This window comes from Phoxinus phoxinus (genome assembly GCF_949152265.1).
Source record: "Phoxinus phoxinus genome assembly, chromosome: 16".
In the NCBI taxonomy this organism is placed as follows: Eukaryota; Metazoa; Chordata; class Actinopteri; order Cypriniformes; family Leuciscidae; genus Phoxinus; species Phoxinus phoxinus.
The window spans coordinates 2,582,819-2,601,700 of NC_136891.1; the positions used below are offsets into that span (position 1 = coordinate 2,582,819).

At 36.2% G+C, this 18,882-nt stretch overlaps 2 protein-coding genes across 4 annotated transcripts in view; both read left to right on the forward strand.

The window, feature by feature from the left end:
• Positions 1-231: 231 nt before the first annotated feature.
• brox (BRO1 domain and CAAX motif containing) lies at positions 232-16,208 on the forward strand. 3 transcript variants are annotated; one of them, XR_013794358.1, is made up of 14 exons: positions 235-369; positions 1,085-1,191; positions 1,999-2,105; positions 2,284-2,380; positions 3,689-3,784; positions 4,601-4,673; positions 4,811-4,916; positions 5,005-5,094; positions 8,959-9,044; positions 10,962-11,043; positions 12,065-12,215; positions 12,830-12,989; positions 14,229-14,766; positions 15,282-16,208. XR_013794358.1 is itself a non-coding variant. In XM_079583760.1 (13 exons), the coding sequence occupies exons 2-13, from the start codon at positions 1,091-1,093 to the stop codon at positions 14,313-14,315; spliced, it is 1,236 nt and encodes a 411-aa protein (XP_079439886.1). In that variant the 5' UTR covers positions 232-369; positions 1,085-1,090; the 3' UTR covers positions 14,316-16,208. The 3 variants fall into 3 exon arrangements, 1 of the variants encoding a protein (XP_079439886.1); XR_013794359.1 differs by having other exon boundaries at positions 15,346-16,208; XM_079583760.1 differs by having other exon boundaries at positions 232-369; positions 14,229-16,208.
• Positions 16,209-17,525: 1,317 nt separating this feature from the next.
• The window catches only part of LOC307012627 (protein FAM177A1), a 4,388-nt gene continuing 3,031 nt past the window's right edge, over positions 17,526-18,882 (forward strand). The window contains exon 1 of the mRNA XM_079639509.1: positions 17,526-17,745. Within this exon, the coding sequence (XP_079495635.1) occupies positions 17,734-17,745 (12 nt within the window). The 5' untranslated portion in view covers positions 17,526-17,733. The remainder of the gene's footprint in view (positions 17,746-18,882) is intronic.

The window sequence follows — 18,882 nt, forward strand, 5'->3', positions numbered from 1 at the left end:
CAAGGTCAAAAAATTTGTATCATTTTTTATTTAATTTTTTTTGACAGAATTTTTTATTTATTTTTTTCACAGGTGAGGTGACTAATCAAAATATACATGAACATAAACAATATACATGATTATGACACGTAAACAGAAAACAATACAATTTAGACATAGTAGGCTAGCTCTACTTGCGGAATCTGCCAAAACACGTTTCTTAATAAATTACGTAAATGGGCGTTTAAACTCAATGGGCGTGTGCATGACGTCACCCCCCGAATCACGTCATACCGGAAGAGCGTTCATTGTTTTTTAGCGTTTCCTGATCCACATCTTTGGAGTCTCGCCGATTAAAACAACAAACATCTGACAGTCGACACATTACTGGTATAAATACATATCTCTTTCATTTAAAACAAGCTTTATAAATCAGTTGTGAGATTTGAGCCGGTAGCTGCTGTGTTTACTAGTGGACTGCTGTTGAACAGCGAGTCTCTGACTCGGTTCATTTCTCTCAGATTTGTATTCGTATTATGAACAGCATTAAGATCACATATCAGCGTTTTTTTCATGTGTAGACGATAAAGCATCAGCAGTAGATCGTTTTTAACCGGTGTATTGTGTCTGTGTCTGTTTTCTTCACATAGAGCTGTTGATAAACAAGGCCGAGATGTAATAAATGGACCTGCCTTATCAAATGACTCGTTCACAGTTCACTTGAACAATGATCTTTTGATCTGATCTCATAAGTGTTCTTTTGTAAATGAAATGCACTGCATATTAATAGATGTGAAATGTACTCATTTAGACATTTAGCTGCCCATAACTTTTCAATCTGAATGAAAATGTCAGTGTTAATAAGACCATCTGTAGTTTCTGTTATATAGAAAGTCTAGTTTAGTTAATCTAGTTAATTGTGTCTCAAGAATAATTCTACTCAACCAGTTGTTCCCTAATGGTCAAGATCCAGATTTTATGTAGTTTGGTGGTGACGTAGTACCGTATTAAAATAGTTTCATACAACAGCAAATTAATTGTCCTGATATGCATTAATAAAACAGAAACGAATAATAATAACAATAGCGTGTTTCTTCTTGTTCAGGTCACCATGACTCACTGGTTCCACCGAAACCCTCTGAAATCCACAGCGCCCGTGTCCTTCAACCTGTACGGCGTGGCGTCCAGTCCCGCGGCCAATAAGATCTGCAAGTGAGGGATTTATTCTGGTATTACAGGTGAAACTGGTAAAATTCAAATATCGGGCAAAAGTTGATTTATTTCAGTAATTCAACTAGGGCTGCATAACGAATAATCGCAACTAATCGTTTGCAGAATAAAAGTTTTGTTTACATCATATGTGTGTGTACTGTGTATAATAATTATGATATATAAATACACAAACATGCATGTATAATTTTAAGAAAAAAATCTATTTATACATTATGTATTTATAATTATATATAATATAAATAATATTTAAATATAAAAATGTATATAAACATGTAAGTATTTTTTAAATATATACATGCATGTGTGTGTATTTATAAATACATAATTATTTTACACTGTACACACACATATATGATGTAAACAAAAACTTTTATTCTGCAAACAATTAGTTGCGATTAATCGTTATGCAGCCCTAATTCAACTTAAAAGGTGAAACTAATATATTATATAGACTCATTACATGCAAAGTGAGATATTTCAAGCCTTTATTTGTTATAATTTTGATGATTATGGCTTACAGCTTATGAAAACCCCAAATTCAAAAGTATAATATTGTGAAAAGGTTTTAATAAGCTTTCATAATCATCACAATTATAACAAATAAAGGCTTGAAATATCTCACTTTGCATGTAATGAGTCTATATAATATATTAGTTTCACCTTTTAAGTTGGAATTACTGAAATAAATGAACTTTTGCACGATATTCTCATTTTTCCAGTTCCCCTGTGTATTTATCTCGTGGGCCACTGTATTTTTATGACGTAAATGTGACATCTCTGTCTCAGTGACCTGAGGACGGCGCGAGCCAGACTTCTGGACATGTTCACTGATGCCACATGTACCCCAGAGATTATGAAGAAATCCAGTGATGAATATTTCGCTCTTTTACAGGGTTTGTGAATTATTATATTTCCTGTCTTGTGGCTGTGGTCCGATATTTCCATGTTGCTCATGCTGATTTTATTCATTTGCATTTATGATGCTCAGAGGCATGTTATTGTTGTTGTTTTGTTGGCATTGTTAAAAGTTGTTCTGCTTTCTATTTATTTTTTATTTTTTTATGCACATAGGATTCATTTTGCCGCTGGATGGGACCACACAAGAGAGCAAGCTCCGGTTCATCCAGAACTTCAAATGGACTGACACTTTACAGGGAAATATTGCAAGGTAACTATCATATAATGCGGTGCAGTTCAGCCATAATCAGCTGGTTTGTTTAGTTATGGTTTGTAATAAACCTTATAATGCATCGTATGGTCTCATGAATAATTGTATCCAGAGTTATAGCCTAATATAACCTTTTCATTGTTACTCCTTTAGGAAGCATAATGCATTCAAACATGACAAGCAACCAATTTCAGATGTAACAAGGAATCTGCTAATATTATAATGCATGCATTACAACGTACATTATGAATATCTTAATATTGCATTAGACATAAAAGCGTCACATTCTTGGAAGAAAACACTGAAATGCATAATTTATTATATTTAACAAGCTGGTAGTTATACTTAATTGTGTTATAATTTGTGTTCTGATCTGAACACACTAAGTGCGTCCTGCAACTGAACCTGTATTTTTTTTTTTTCTTTTGTGTAGTTTTGTTGGTTTTTGAGAATGAAAGCTGGTCATGTGACGTGTTTATGTTGACATCGATGTAATTTGATGAGCTTCTACCAAATGACAGATGAATCTGAACTCTGATAACATGGTTTGATTGGACTAAATCGATTGACTAAGAGGCATGACCCCATTAAAGGAGTGGTTGATTATAATTTCACTTTTCTAACTGTAGTTAGTGTGTAATGTTGCTGTTTGATCATAAACAACATCTGCAAAGTTACAACGCTCAAAGTTCAAAGCAAAGGGAGATATTTGCTTTTAAAGAAATCGCTTTTTAAGAACTACAACAAACGGCTGGTAGAGACTACACGACATTCCTCCCGGTTAATGACATCACCAACCCTAACATTTACATAAACCCCGCCCCCAGAACACGATTTATAGATTATCATGACAGCATATGCTAATCAATGACTAGAAGATAACTACACATAATCTTCATAAATTCATCAACTAACCATTCAGAAATGTCCTGTTGCTTCTACATGTTGTCACTTTTTCTTGAGTCTCTCCATCTTTCTGACTCCGTTTGAACATAAAAGGCTAAAAGTTTTTGAAATTTTCAGTGTGTGTGTGTGTGTGGTAAAAGGACACAAGCTCTTGTAGCTCCGCACCCTGTGCCGGGAGCAGCAGCTCATTTGCATTTAAAGGGACAGACACAATACGGTGTGTTTTTGCTCACCCTCAAAAAGTGACGATTTTAACATGATATATAAAAATATCTGTGGGGTATTTTGAGCTAAAACTTCACACACACACACACACACACACTGGGGACATCAGAGACTTATTTTACATCATGTGAAAAGGGCATTATACCCCCCCTTTAAAATATATTTTGTGTTTTTCAGTGCGCAGCAGGATGCGATTTTTGAGCTGGTGTCTATGGCGTTTAATGTCGCCATCTGGTACACCAAGTTTGCCTCACGACTGGCTGGAAAGGAGAAGTAAGTTCTCTGGAATAATTGATTATGATTGGTCAGTGATGACATCCTGTGATAAGGTATTAACATGCAGACAGGCATATCTGATGTCTTGAGAAATTCATAATAGTTTTTAAAAAGACATGCAACTATTTTCCCACATAGTTGTGCCAAATTTAATTTCTCTCCAGTGTTGTATTGTTAGCTAAAACTAAACTATTAAAAATCATATTTTTTATTTGAAATAAAGCTGAAATAATATAAAATATAAATATTAGATGAAAAACTTAAACTTAAATTAATAAAAGAAAATAAGCTAAAGCTAAAATAAAAATAAATGAAAGCTAAATAGAATTTAAAAATGACAAAAGTACTTAACAAAACTTAAACAAAAATGAATTGAAAAATATGAAACAAAACAAAAAATGTATATATATACACATATACATATATACACACACATATACATATATGTATATATATATATATATATATATATATATATAATATAAAATAAAAGGTAATTAATAACAATTATAAATAATAAAAAATACTAAAATAGCAAAAAGGTTTCTCAGATGACTGCTATTTTTCTTCCTACATAATAAAATCATTTTAATTTCAAAATGTATATTTCATTTATTAATTTTGATAAGTAGCCTTGTAATAAATGAGATTATGCACTGTAAACTAGTCATTATTACTGTCTGTCTGTCTGTCTGCACATTGCCTCAGTCTGTAAAATATAGTATTTATAAGTGTAATGAATTCTGTCTGGGTTTTTAGTTTCAATATTTCCTTAAAGGCATTGTTACAAGTTTTTTGTTTTTCACATTGTAGCGTCACAGAGGACGAGGCCAAAGAGGTTCACAAGAGTTTGAAAACCGCTGCTGGAATATTTAAAACCCTCAAGGTAAAATGTGCCTGGCTAATTTTGTGGCGAATTAAAGCCCTAAAACCCCCTTAGCATGGTAAAGCCACTGTAATGCGCGGTTATGAGCGGTTTACTGTTTGATCCATGGTAATATTTCACCCTCTCTGTCCTGTCAGGAGACTCATATTCCTCGGCTCATCACTCCAGCAGAGAAGGGCCGAGACCTGGAGCCCCGAGTCATCGACACTTACATTGTGCAGAGTCAGGCCGAGGCTCAGGAGGGTAACACATGCCTCTGTTTACTCTGAGTTTACAGTATTGCTTTCTCTTGTGTGTGTGTGTGACGGTTCGTGTGTGTGTGTGTTTTTAGTGACCATTGCCAGAGCCATCGAGCTGAAGCACAACGCCTCCCTCATCGCAGCGCTGGCATTCGAAACCGCAAACTTCTACCAAAAGGCCGGTAGGTTTACTACTGCTACTGTTCAATCAACCTTTTGCTTCTCTCTGTTTAAAGGGACAGTTCACTCAATAATGAAAATTGCCATCATTAACTCTCCCTCAGAGAGTTTCTTTCTTCTGTTGAACACAAATTAAGATATTTTGAAGAATGTTGGTAATCACACAGTTGATGGACCACATTTACTTCCATAGTAGGAAAAAAATACTATAGTAAATGGTTTCCGTCAACTGACAATCTTTAGGTTCAGATTACACTTTTTTTTTTTGTCTGTTACGATCGTCGCTGTGTCAGATTACGCGATTTTGACTCTTTTTGAATCTTGTCGTGTCGTGGACAAGAAACATGTCAGACTACACGTTGCTTTCCGACCAGTCATCGCTTGCCGACTCACACACACACACATATACTGTACACGCATACATACACACGCACTCACTCACTCACTCTCGTGCGCGCGCACACACACACACACACGCTCGCTTGCTCGCTCACTCACACACACACACACACGCTCGCTCGCTCACACACACACGCTCACATGCTCGCTCACTCTCGCTCATTCGCGCGCACGCGCACACACACGCTCACTCTCGCTCACACACTCTCGCTCACTCACACACACACACTCTCTCTCACTCACTCGCACACACACACTCTCGCTCACTCACTCGCTCATTCAATCGCACACACTCACACTTGCTCACTCTCTCACTGTCCAGGGTGGCCGCGGGTCCTTAAAAAGTCTTAAAAAGTCTTATATTACATTTCCTGAAAATAAGGCCTTAAAAAGTATTATTTTGTCTTATTTTCAGATTTGATGGGTCTTAAATATTTTTTCTCATGTCACCGCGAAAATGCAGTCAATCTGTTCAGCCAAATATATTTCTTCCCGGTAGTCTATGCGCTGCGTTGTTTATGGTTAGTTCAGAACGTAACCATAGTAACAGAGCGTAGCCTACTGCTCAGCTTTTGATTACGTTAGCGAGTGTAGCCCAGGGGCGGACTGGCCATCTGTGTGATCTGGTGAATCACAGAACGGCCGGTACTCCAGGACGGCCGGCGGGCCGGCCCACCACCCGCCACGCACGCAGTCATCATCTGTTTTTTTCCGTTAACGCGGCCGCGGGTAAAAAACGGAAAGAAAAGGGCGGGGCTGAGAAGGCAAAATACATTTTTTTTTTGCGGAATTTAGATACTGAAGCCGCTAAATGTCGCAAACTAACTGAAATATTTAGCAGCACAGCCAGCAGCAGCACCTCGCAGTTAAATATTAGCAGCAGTGAAGAAGTGAGCCAGATAGCTGTGCAGCAACGCCAACAGTGATGATGAGGGACAGAGAGATGAGCTGTTCCACAGGTAGATCTAGGGCAAGTAAGTATGGAACATGAGAGGAGAAAGAGAGTTACTTGCTAGGTATGATGTTAGGAAGTGATATTCAGGTTGCTACATTTTTAATGATTACAGTACAGTAGTTAAAACAGCAAAACTTCAACATTTTAGCTGTAAAATGCCACATGCAGTAGCTAATATTAAGAAATATGTTGTGCTTTTACTTTTAAACATTTTGGTAACGTTACAGTTAGGCTAATGCTTACAAACTTTGAAGATTTTGAATACAGAGGTTACATTTGTAATGGTGTATTTTCATTTAGATGTGGTATTATTATTTGTGCAAGATTAATTAATCTTGTGTAAGATTAATTAGTGCATAAATTAGTGCATGATTGTCGAGTTGACGCGCATAGGTTTAGTTACTTAGATCACGCGCGTGAACTCGACAATCGACTACTTTGGACTTCGACCGAAAACAGGAACTAAATACAGTATGTGCGCTGGCTGATATAACATCATTTTTATTCATATTTTTCACATCTACTGCAGTCAGATTCACTCGTGTTCACTCTGAAGGAATCACTCAACATGGCTGGGCACTTGTAATGACACATCAAATATGTTAAGAGGATAAAAGCAGGTTTAAAACTTGCCCCATTCAAGTCAATAGGGTGCAAATTTTAAAAATAGGATAACACAGTGTAGGCAACACCGATTTTTGTCGTTGTTCTCTGTATTGACAGCACTCCAAATTTTCCGAGTTCTCCTTTAAGGTCAGTAGGCTACCTGGAAATGCTCACGAAGCATACTGCGTTGTGTGTCGGAAGAATTTTCAACTTGGGACAATGGGGATCAGAGCGGTGGAATCGCATGTGCAAAGCAAAAATTTTAAGTAAAGAAAAAAGTTGAGGAAAAAAAAAAATTCATACAGTATATAAAGGATTGTTTACCAAGTATATTCACAACAGTTCAGGAGTAAACATACAGGTTATATAGAGAGATGAGAACACAGACATAACACACACACACACACGCATACATACACGCGCACACACACATCTATTCACATTTACTTGATTGTAGCATTTGTTCATGGGACCTAAATGTTCTGAAAATATTGTAATAATAAATAAATAAATAATGTAAAAATAATTTTGGACCGCAATTACATTTTTGTTATCTTTTTGCATTACACACATTTCTAAATGTTCTTAAACTCAACTGATTGTCATGTTACCATACTGTTCATTTTGAACAAACATCAGTGTGTTTACTTGGAAAGATTACTGTATATTTACACTTTTGATATGTATTTCCATCATAAGTTTGGTCTTAAATTTTATTTAGATGTGGTATTAAAAAGTCTTAAAAAGTCTTAAATTTAACTTGTTTATTACTGTATACACCCTGCTGTCACTCGCTCACTCTCTCACTCTCGCTCACTCACTTGCGCGCACACACACACACCTGGTAGTGTTTTTATGGTGATGTCGTGAAGCATTGCAGACGCGGGGCGGTTTTCGTCCACTATGACACACACTATACGAGATGAACCGATCGAATCTTGCGTCCCGACGCCCGTTGTCGTTTACGAATACCCACGACACCCTACGTCACGTCACACGCATCGTGCCAAAATCTGGCTAAAATCGTGTGATCTGAACCAGGCATAGAATATCTTCTGTTGTGTTCAGCAGAAGAAAGAAACTCACACAGATTTGGAGCAACTTGAGGGAGAGTAAATGATGACAGCATTTTCATTTTGGGGTGAACTGTCCCTTTAATTCTGCATTATAATTTGCTTGCATTTCCAAATATGGGGGTGTATATTTATTGTTATATATACAAAAGTTTGGGATCATTTAGAAAGAAGAGATGGATCCAAAGTGACACTATAGACATTTGTAATGTTACAAATTATTTATATTTAAAATAAATGCTGTTGATCATCAGATCATCATATTATACTGATTTCTGGAGGATCATGTGACACTGAAGACTGGAGTAATGATGCTGAAAATACAGCTTTGATCACAGGAATAAATTACACTTTATATATTCACATAGAAAATATTTCTCAACTCACAATATTTCACAATATTACTGTTTTTACTGTAATGTTAAACTACATAAGATAACATGAAGTAACAATGCTTCTACAGCAGTTATTAACCTTAGTTAAATGTTAATTTCAACATTTATTAATGCTTTAGTTATATCTGTTAACATTTAATAAATACACTATGAACGAATTGCTCATGCTTTTTGTGCTTAGTTACCATATAATCTTATCTGAAATGTATAAGAATATATCTAAAAATTGTCATCTTACCCCCCCCCCCCCCCCCCCCCCACCCAAAAAAAATACACATGAAATATCGATGTGTATTTAAATGATTATATAATGTTATAAAGTCCAGCAGGACACATGAGAGCATTTGTTCAGAAATATGAATCAAATAATACTTCAGAGAGCCTTATAATAAAACATTATACATTATTTAGAAGATTATTTTGCGTATTATTTTTCAGATCACACTCTGAACACTTTGGATCCAGAATGCAGCAGTAAATGGAAGAAATACCTGCAGCTGAAGCAGACCTTCTACATGGCCTACGTGAGTCCATCTGAACATCAACACATCAGGATATCTGTGATCGTTTTAAATGAGGATCGCACTGGATCAGTATTATCTGGGGACCTCGTGAAATCCCCCCCACGTCTGAATTTCGTGTGCCGCATTCGCACGGGATAAAGCGAAGCCTGTGATTTCACTCGAATTTATTGACTTATCTCCCGGATATGATGTCAATAGGCTTTTGCTTGGACATGTTTTGTCGTTATAGGTCTAGCTTATGATATATCATAAACAGAAGAATGTTCCTTACCGCATGCCATCCATCTCCATCTAATCATCCGTTTTGTTTTCGCTCTTCTGATGGTTTTCAGCTTTCTCTTTCTGCTAATTGTATAGTTGTATGGTGTATAGAGATATGACCCAGCACCCAAAATACTATCAAAACACTCCAGCCTCCATTCTTCTCGACAGATGGATAAAAAAAGCGCACAGGAAACAAAAACCTTGAAAAAATTATATACGACCCGCCAAATCACAGAGATGCAGATTCTCACGGGACTGATATTATCACAGGACGTCTCGTGTTCGGGGAAATATGGTAGGACATTTGCGGGGGAAATTTTACTTTACAAATTACAGACATGGCCGATTTGTGCGGGATTAAGATCCCAGACAACCTCCGCAATTATTACAAATGACTAGAGGTCACCAGGTAATACTTATCCCGTGCGAATAGGGCTTTAATAAGAATTTAAAGCGCCCCTATTCTGCTTTTTCAGATATTCCCTGTCATGCAGTGTGTAATAAAGCTGTTTGTGAATGTAAACGGTCTGCAAAGATCAAAGTGCAGATAAATGGGGTTATTGTGTACCAAAAGAACGAAGCGATTCTGAACTTCCTGAAACGAGTCGTCAGTAATTCCAGTCTCACTTCCAGCTCGAACCTACATAGGTTTGTAACACATTTGCATAATGTCAGCCTGTGGTCTTCATTGGCCGAACAGCGTCTCTTTGCCCCGCCCTCAAACACTGTAGTTGTATCTGAGGCCCCATCCACACTACTGCGTTTTCGTTTAGAAACGGAGACCTTTTGCTACGTTTGCACCTCCCGTCCAGACTACAACGGCTAAAACGAAGACCTAAAACGGAGAAGTTTAGAGACGCTGCCGACCCCGTTTTGCGTTTTGAATCTCCAGAGGGCATTTTAGTGAAGACGGTCAAAGCGGAGGACTTTAGAAACGACGACGCAGAGGCTCACGCTCGGCTCTATGATTGGGTGTCATCAGTCATGGCGTATCCTTCCCTGATACGTCAGCCACCCATCACATGACCCGTCCCCGGGAAGAAAACATACAAAACCAGCCTGGACTACGTAACGTTAGCGACTGCAACATGGATAAGGAATTACAAGCGTTACTGACGCTGATGTGTTTGCTAGCAGCTGTTGTGCAAGTAAATTCTGCATTTTACAATCTTATAACTGCCTACATGCGCCTGTTTACACGCACATGCCCAGTGTTGGTGAGAGGTCACGTGATCCGCGTTTTCAGTCGTTTTAATGTGGACTGAGATCAATTCTAATACGCAGCTAAAACAATGGTGTGGATGAGGCCTGAGACTGGAAGAGTTTGGTTCGTGTTGTTCATGTCGAGGAGAAGATGTTTTCTGCGAAAGTAAAATCTACTTTGCTGCACTTTTATTATCCTTTTTTTCCCCCCGTAAGGTCCGATTGAGATTAAAAGAAATCTCCTCTTCCAGGGAGTCTTGGCCAAGATGGCCGTACTAAAAATTACACATAAACATAGAGAAATTCTAGACATTCAAAGCTAAATATTCATCATAAATCAATAAATGAAGTATGACAGACGAGTGGAATGTTTGGATGTGATCACTATTTTCAACATTTGGCGACACTAGTGCAATAAATATTTGACTGTTTGATTTATTTGATTGGCAGGCACACTGCTATCATGGACAGACTCTTCTCGCGGCTGATAAATGTGGAGAGGCCATCAGATCCCTGCAGGAGGCGGAGAAATGTACGCAACAATAAACCCCTCAAACTAGCAGACATTTCATCAATTATGATGTACTATTGGGTATTTTAGTGGACATATTTTGGTGACTCTTATTAAGTTCAAAAGTTGTATTAACATCAGTTAATGCACGGTGAACTAACACGTAAATGTTTTCATTAACAAGGTAAAAATATATCGCTAGTTGTTAGTTTAATGCATTGACTAATGCTAACAAATGACACCTTATTGTAGAGTTACCCATATTTTATATTGATATTTTTAGCATTGATAGTAAAAAAAATGAAATGCTGTAATAGTACAAATGATTAATTCTTCTTCATAATTGGCAGAAAATGTTGAATGTATTTTTGCAAAATGATGCTGTAATGACTTGTAGTTTCTGAATATTTAGAGCTGTTAACTCTTTCCCTGTCAGCGCTTAAAAAAAAAAACAAGTTGCGTTTTTGACAATTTTCACAAACGTTTCATGGCCACAAGAATATTTAGTTAAATATCTGAACAATATATCAAAAAGAACAGCGCTTCTGCTTTTAAACAAAACAAAGCATGTTTTCTTCAAGCTTCATGCATTCTTTCATCAACACTTGATGAGTTGTGGGTACGTTTCATTAATAAAAGCACAACTTTGAGCAAAAAGCTGAAAAAAAATCATGTTTTTGTCAAAGACTACGTCTAGATTAGATTCAGAACGGTGATCAAAACACAGATGGAGAAGATCGAGTCCATCAAAGCTTCACAGTCCTGGGTCGACATTTCTTTCAGTAATGTTAGGCAGTTTTGATTTATCTGCTGTTTAATGTTATTTTTCATATGCATAAGCTTCTATCGCTTGTTTCTGCTTCTTCTTCGTCTGTGTTTTGATCAGGAGATTCAGTGCTCGTTCAGAAGATGTGTAATAGCGCCCCCTTCCGTATAACAGTGAAAACACGGAAAGCCGGAAAATTCTGTCAATGGCGGGGAAAGAGTTAATAGTTCAATCTCATGTGTGAAATCCTTCTTGTAATGGTTGTGATGGCGGCAGGTTACTCGCGCGCCGAAGCCTTGTGTAAAGAGTACCGGCAGATGAAGGGTCCCGGCAGCACCGCCAAACCCTCGGAGCAGCTCTTCTTTAAGAAACTGGGCTCGTTCATCAAAAACACCCTGGAGAAATGCCAGAGAGAGAACGGCTTCATGTGAGTCAACAAACACATCCAGAGAATATCAAATATGAAGCGGTCCTATTAGGCTTTTTCACATGTTCATCTTTCTTTAGTGGGTAATGTTAATGTTTGAACATGAAAAAGTTATTCTCTATATCAGTGTTTCTGACCCCTCATGAAACGCCTCCATTGTAGTCTCGAGTTTCTTCCGGGAACGGAATCACAATATTCCTCATTTAAATAATTAATGCGCAGAATAAAGGGGCGGGGCCTGGTTGAGTTAGTTAGTAGTGTGTTAAACTGGCGGTTATGGTAAGGGGCGGGGCATTTCCCAAACACACTCGAAGCGCTCGACCAATCACAACACACTGATCCAGACAACCAATCAGAGCACAGTGTGCTTTTCAGAAGGATGGGCTTCATAGAGACAGGAAGTAAACCGAGTGTTACTGACAGACTGGGAAGAGAGGAGCCGCAACAATATCAAACTTGTGAAAAATATGGTGTTTTTGAAAAAATCAAGCATGAAAACCTATTCTAGTTGGGTAAACTGTGAAAAAGGGTATAATAGGTCCTCTTTAACAGTATGATTAAAAAAAAAAAGCTTCCTAGAAAACACATTTTTCACGGCTGAGTTTCTGTGTCAGTTACTTTCACAAGGTTCCTGCAGAAGCTCCTGCGCTGGAGTTGAAGGCTAGTTATGGTTTGGCTGAACCGACTCCATTCGAGCTCCCGGCTCTCAGCGCTCAGTGCACACCTGAAGTCTACGCCACCTTTGACCTTACCAGAGGACCGAAAGACGACAAGGTGAGGAGATCTTTCCCTTCCCACAAATAAGAGCGTTTATACACAAAACCAGTCACATGGGTAAATTTCTTGAATTTGAGATGTATACATCATCTGAAAGTCGAATAAATCAGCTTTCCATTGATGTGTGGTTTGTTAGGATAGGACAATATTTGGTCGAGACACAACTATTGAAAATCTGGAATCTGAGGAGCAAAAAAATGTAAACATTGAGAAAATCTCCTTTAAAGTTGTGCATTTATGTTCACGATTGTGCTGCATTCACTCACAAAAATACATGTTTTATATATTTACGGTAGGACATTTACTAAATATCTTCATGGAACATGATCTTAATATCCTCATGATTTTTGGCATAAAAGAAAAATGTATAATTTTGACCCATACAATGTATAGTTGCTATTGCCACAGATATACCCGTGCGGCTCCAGACTGGGTTTGTGGTCCAGCGTCACATATATCAACATATATAATAAATCATTAAAAATATATCATTTGAGAATTGTCTCAGAAATGTGTTTTTTTTTTTTTATAAAATGGTCAATGGTTCTTCAAAATATCTTCTTTTATGTCCTGCAAAAAAAAAGAAAGTCATTCAAGGTTTTAATAATGTAAATTATTGTAGAATTTGCATTTTTGGGTGAACTGTCCCTTTAATGTGTGTGTTTTTTTGTTTTGTTTGTTTTTTAAATATGGAAATATGAAATAATTTAAGGAAATGATACTCTACATAAGAAACTAAAACTGCCCGTAGGTGTTGGTAAATGTCTAAATGAGTATCATTCATTAATTCGATTCGCTGATTGATTCAGGAGTGAAGTAAATGACTCCCTTTATGAATGAGTCGTTGAATCATTGGTTCACCGGATTGATTCACTCAGAAACGAAGCACCGCTGTGTTACTCTGAGATGCACAACACTTCTGTTCTGGCTTTCTAGGTTATATTTTCATTGACAAAATTTACCAATAACTTCTTATTTATTGAACTATTGAAAAAAAAAATCACATTTGCACTTGTGCGAGACGAAAACAGCACTCGTATCGTGTGATATTGCACTTGTTACTTATTCTGTTATCCAGATACAGAATCCACTTGATGAGGACGGGTGTAAACGCACCGTGTCCTGATTGGCTTATGATCGCATGTTAATGCCAAGTGTAAACGCAGCCATAATGTCCCATTCTCCCATCAGGCTGTGTGTACTGGCTGAAGCACTGATATTGTTCTCCTCTTCCAGCCTAAAGCGAAGCATGACGAGGAGATCAAGCCGGTGAAGGAGCCGGATCTGAAGCCACAGACAGACACGGGCTGCGTCGTCTCCTAATGCTGCCGCTGATGGACCGGTGAAGCATGATGTCTGGAGGAGTCTGTAATCTTCCATCGTCATCCTCCCCCCCGCTCAAATATATAACATAGTGATATAACGTGGCGTCTGTCTCGTGCTCGGATTCTCTCTAAGGGGTTTTATCTACAAACGACAGATGTTCAAATCAACGATTAATCCTAATAATAACCCAGATTGAATCTGAATTATGTGATAATTTGATATGCACTTGATTATCTTTCTGTAGCAGCATACCGATTTTATTGAGTTTTTAAGGGTTTATTGGGTCCAATGATTAGAGAATAACTTCTATAGGTCACTAAATAAAAATTTTTCTCTTAATTTTTATAATTTGGCTCTACATGTTGATGCTGGTTAATGATCCAAATGCTAATGTTTAACAGTCTTTAAACTGAGTAAACTGGTTTTTTTTTTAAACCATTAATCTTCTGTAATAAGACATTGCTATATATATATATATGGGCTGTCAAATCGATCAATCGCATCTAACATAAAAGTTTGTGTTTATGAGATATTTGTGTGTCTGTGTGTAAATATATGTATGTTTGTGTATATGTATATTTGCACACATTATATAAATGCAAAGTTTTGTTAGATGCGATTAATCTCGATTAATTGATTTGACAGCCATTTTATATATATATATCTACAGGTGAAACTGGAAAAATGTGAATATGGTGCAAAAGTTCATTTATTTCAGTAATTCAACTTAAAAGGTGAAACTAATATATTATATAGACTCATTACATGCAAAGTGAGATATTTCAAGCCTTTATTTGTTATAATTTTGATGATTATGGCTTACAGATTATGAAAACCTTTTCACAATATTCTAATTTTGAATTTGGGGTTTTCATAAGCTGTAAGCCATAATCATCAAAATTATAACAAATAAAGGCTTGAAATATCTCACTTTGCATGTAATGAGTCTATATAATATATTAGTTTCACCTTTTAAGTTGAATTACTGAAATAAATGAACTTTTGCACCATATTAAAATTTTTCCAGTTTCACCTGTAAATATATAAATTCTGTCTTTATGTAATAAATAGGGATCTGAAAAATAGGCTTAATATAATTTCTTGACTATTATTGTGACCTTCACTAAACAAAAGTGTATGTTACCCAGATTATTACCTGTCACTCACGTTTAGCACATGAAATATCTGCTGTATGATTAATATTTGCGAGTGGGAAGAGAGGACAAGCACATGTTTGTTCGGGTTGTGGTATTAAAGAAAGAGAACGTCTCGGATCAGAACTAAAACAGGGTGACTATAATCTCAACATCTCGAATATCAGCTTTCAGTGGACGTAGTTTCCATACGCGTGTAAATAATTACAGTCATATTTTCATTGCTTCTGATTTGAAACCGGTCCAAATAATCCGAATATGGACGGTTGAGAGGGTTGGACAAACCTCATGTCTCTAACATTTACTGGTTTGATTTGATTGGTCTGTTTTTTATTATTTTTCTGTATTTTGTCTTCAAGTTTAGGAGAACTTAAGTGCTTAGAAGAGCGCCCACACTGAATAAGCACAGAAATGATCATATAAAGGTGCAGGATGTTACAAAAACTGTATTTAATTCAGACATGACTCGGTCACAGAGTTCATGTGCTTATGAAGAGTAAATGATTGTCAGATATTTTGCTGTATATTATTTATTTAACACAATTCTGCTGAGTTCTTCAGCGTTGTAAAATGACACTCCAGGGTTGCATTTAGTTTTTGTAATTATTTCTTTTTCCATCTATGCAGTTGTATGGATTTGTATTCATCATCGAATATACTCGCCGATTATGATGTCAACATGTAACTCACTGTCATGCATTTAATGGTTTTTCCCATTAAAATGTGTGTTAACTGTATGTTGCATTGCTTGTTTTGATTTGTGCTCTCGATATGATTCCTCAAACCATTCATACTTCTTTATGGAAGTAAAATAAGTGTTTTTGGAACAAAAAAAGCCTGTTGAATTGCACTACTTGGGGAAAAAATATGCATTGCATTAACCCGGCTTGCATTTTAATGCATTGTATTTTTAGCGAAATAAAATGGACCGAAAATTACCCGTCAAATATTATAGGTTGCATATTTTGGAAGTGAAATCTGAAAGGTGAATATGGATTATTGAATTTTTAATGATGAAAACGTGTGCGAAATGTTTTGAATTGAAATATTCACAGCTTAAAAATATAGAAAAAAATGAAGTAGGAAGGTTGAGCACTTTACATAATATATATATATATTTAGTTTACTTATAATAATTGTGTTTGTTGACTTTAAATGTTTTTTTCTATTAAGGTCCACGTAATTATGTCTCAATAGTACAAAAACGCGTTGTCTAAACACAAACCATTTATGTAAAGTAAAATATTCTTGCATCCAGAGGGTGGCGCTATAGTGCGACGCCATTTTGTTCTAACTTAATTTGATTGTGTTCAATCTGCTTAAATATATGTAAAATTTAAGTTTACTTAATCCGTTTGTGTTGGATTACATGAATGATTTGTGTTGCATTAACTGACACTGGGCGGTGCTTGTTAGTTCCCAGCATGCTTTGCATATGGTTGAATTAAGAGAAAATAAATGTTAAAATTAAGTGTTATTTTATGTGTTTTTTTGAGAAAGTGAGAAAAGGGGAAGACTTGATAGTGTGTAATTGTGTTTAATGTTCAATTACATTGGAATTATTAGAACCATTTAAATTACAGTGGGTTACCATTGTGGAGAAGAGTGGAGCATTTTGATTGGCTGTGACTGATTCGATTACTCACGACTGCTTTGGTTGAAGGAGCTGGTTAAATCTTAGCATTTAAGATGCTAATATGTGCTTCTGCTTGCAAATAGCTAGCTATAGTCTATCAATTTAACCATGTGTCACTAAAATAAATGAAATATTAATGGATGAATGAACATAAAAAACACCTGAATCATGTCAGGAAGCCTTTGAGATTACTTAAATTGGGTTGCTTAAAATGACTTAATTCCATGATGTTAAAGTTACATGTTGGGTTAAATTATGTTTGTTTAACGTAATCCAGTTATGTGGAACCTGTTGACATATAAAAAGGTAATTAAAGCCAACATATTATTTTTTTGAGTGCATGTTGAATTTTTTCTCAAGCTTTTTTGTTTCAAAAACATGTGTCATTATTTGACTTCCACACTTTTCTCTGTGCTACTGGCGATACAAGTTTCTCAACATGATGATGCTCAGGTCTTGTCTACATAAGAACTGAGTTAGACAAACAACATCCGTGTGCATGAAACTCTTCCTCCTGTGACGGGGAAGAAAACGCTCTGCCGGCTGTGAGGGTGTAATAAAAACACACTATTTGAGGATTTTTTGTTAAAGATATTCTCACCAAAGAAGCAAGAAGATTCACAGCATGCATACAGACGTAAGTTACATTAAGTCTTTTTCCATGCTGTCATTAACTTTTTAACCAAGCCTTTATTTAATGTGCACACACACACACACACACACACACACTCACTGCAGCACCGGCCCTCGGTAAACACCTTCATACACACACTACGGGTTTAATTTAAGTTTACACTATACCCTTCACAAGTTAATGTCATCACAAATACAGCAACATTGTGAAATATTAGTATGATTAGTAAAGTGTAATTTGTTCCTGTGATCAAAGCTGAATTTATCATCATTACTCCAGTCTTCAGTGTCACATGATCCTTCAGAAATCAGTATAATATGATGATCTGATGCTCAAGAAATATTTATGATTATTATCAGTGTTGAAACAGTCTCTTTTTTTTGTGTGTGGAAACTGACACGTTTTATTTTTCAGGATTTTTTGATGAATAGAAAGTTCAAAATGTAATATTTTGTAACATTATAAATGTCTTCACTCTCACTTTTGATCCTTTTAATAAAGACTTGCTGAATAAAAGCATAAATTTCTTTAAAAAAAAACTTTTGAACGGTTGTTTGTCTTTGAATTGCATAAAAAAATGTCCATCCATTTGGATTACACAGTTTTAACATAAACTAATTAACTTAATATACAATTAAAGCTTAAATCTCATATACATTTGAATTGAATATTGCTTAGCTAGCCATATTTGAACCACATTCATACTTTTTTAACTGAAAAAAAATTGTTTTCACAATGAAAAGATAAGCAATTTAAATAAATGTTTCAAATATGAATATTTGAGTTCAAATCAAATAAATAGTTAGTAATAAACTGTAATTTTTTTGAGTGCTGAACTGTTAAATACTTGTTTCACTTCTGTATGTGTGACTGACAAATATGCATCAATATTAGTTTATGTTAAACTGTGTCATCAAAATGAATGGAACATCATGTATGTGCTATTTACATACATAAATCTACATTTAAGCCTAAATCTTGAGTGTAAAGGAGAGAACAAAACTCTGCTTAAATGCCCTTATCTGAGTGTGTGTGTGTGTGTGTGTGTGTGTGTGTGTGTGTGTGTGTGTGTGTGTGTGTGTGTGTGTGTGTGTGTGTGTGTGTGTGTGTGTGTGTGTGTGTGTGTGTGTGTGTGTGTGT

What these genes read in the sequence shown, in the direction of transcription:
- brox (XM_079583760.1), top strand. Translation starts at nt 1,091, where the DNA reads ATGACTCACTGGTTCCACCGAAACCCTCTGAAATCCACAGCGCCCGTG. An exon ending in ATATTTCGCTCTTTTACAGG is followed by an intron (nt 2,106 to 2,283) that starts GTTTGTGAATTA and finishes TTATGCACATAG; the next exon opens with GATTCATTTTGCCGCTGGAT. An exon ending in TCAGGCCGAGGCTCAGGAGG is followed by an intron (nt 4,917 to 5,004) that starts GTAACACATGCC and finishes GTGTGTTTTTAG; the next exon opens with TGACCATTGCCAGAGCCATC.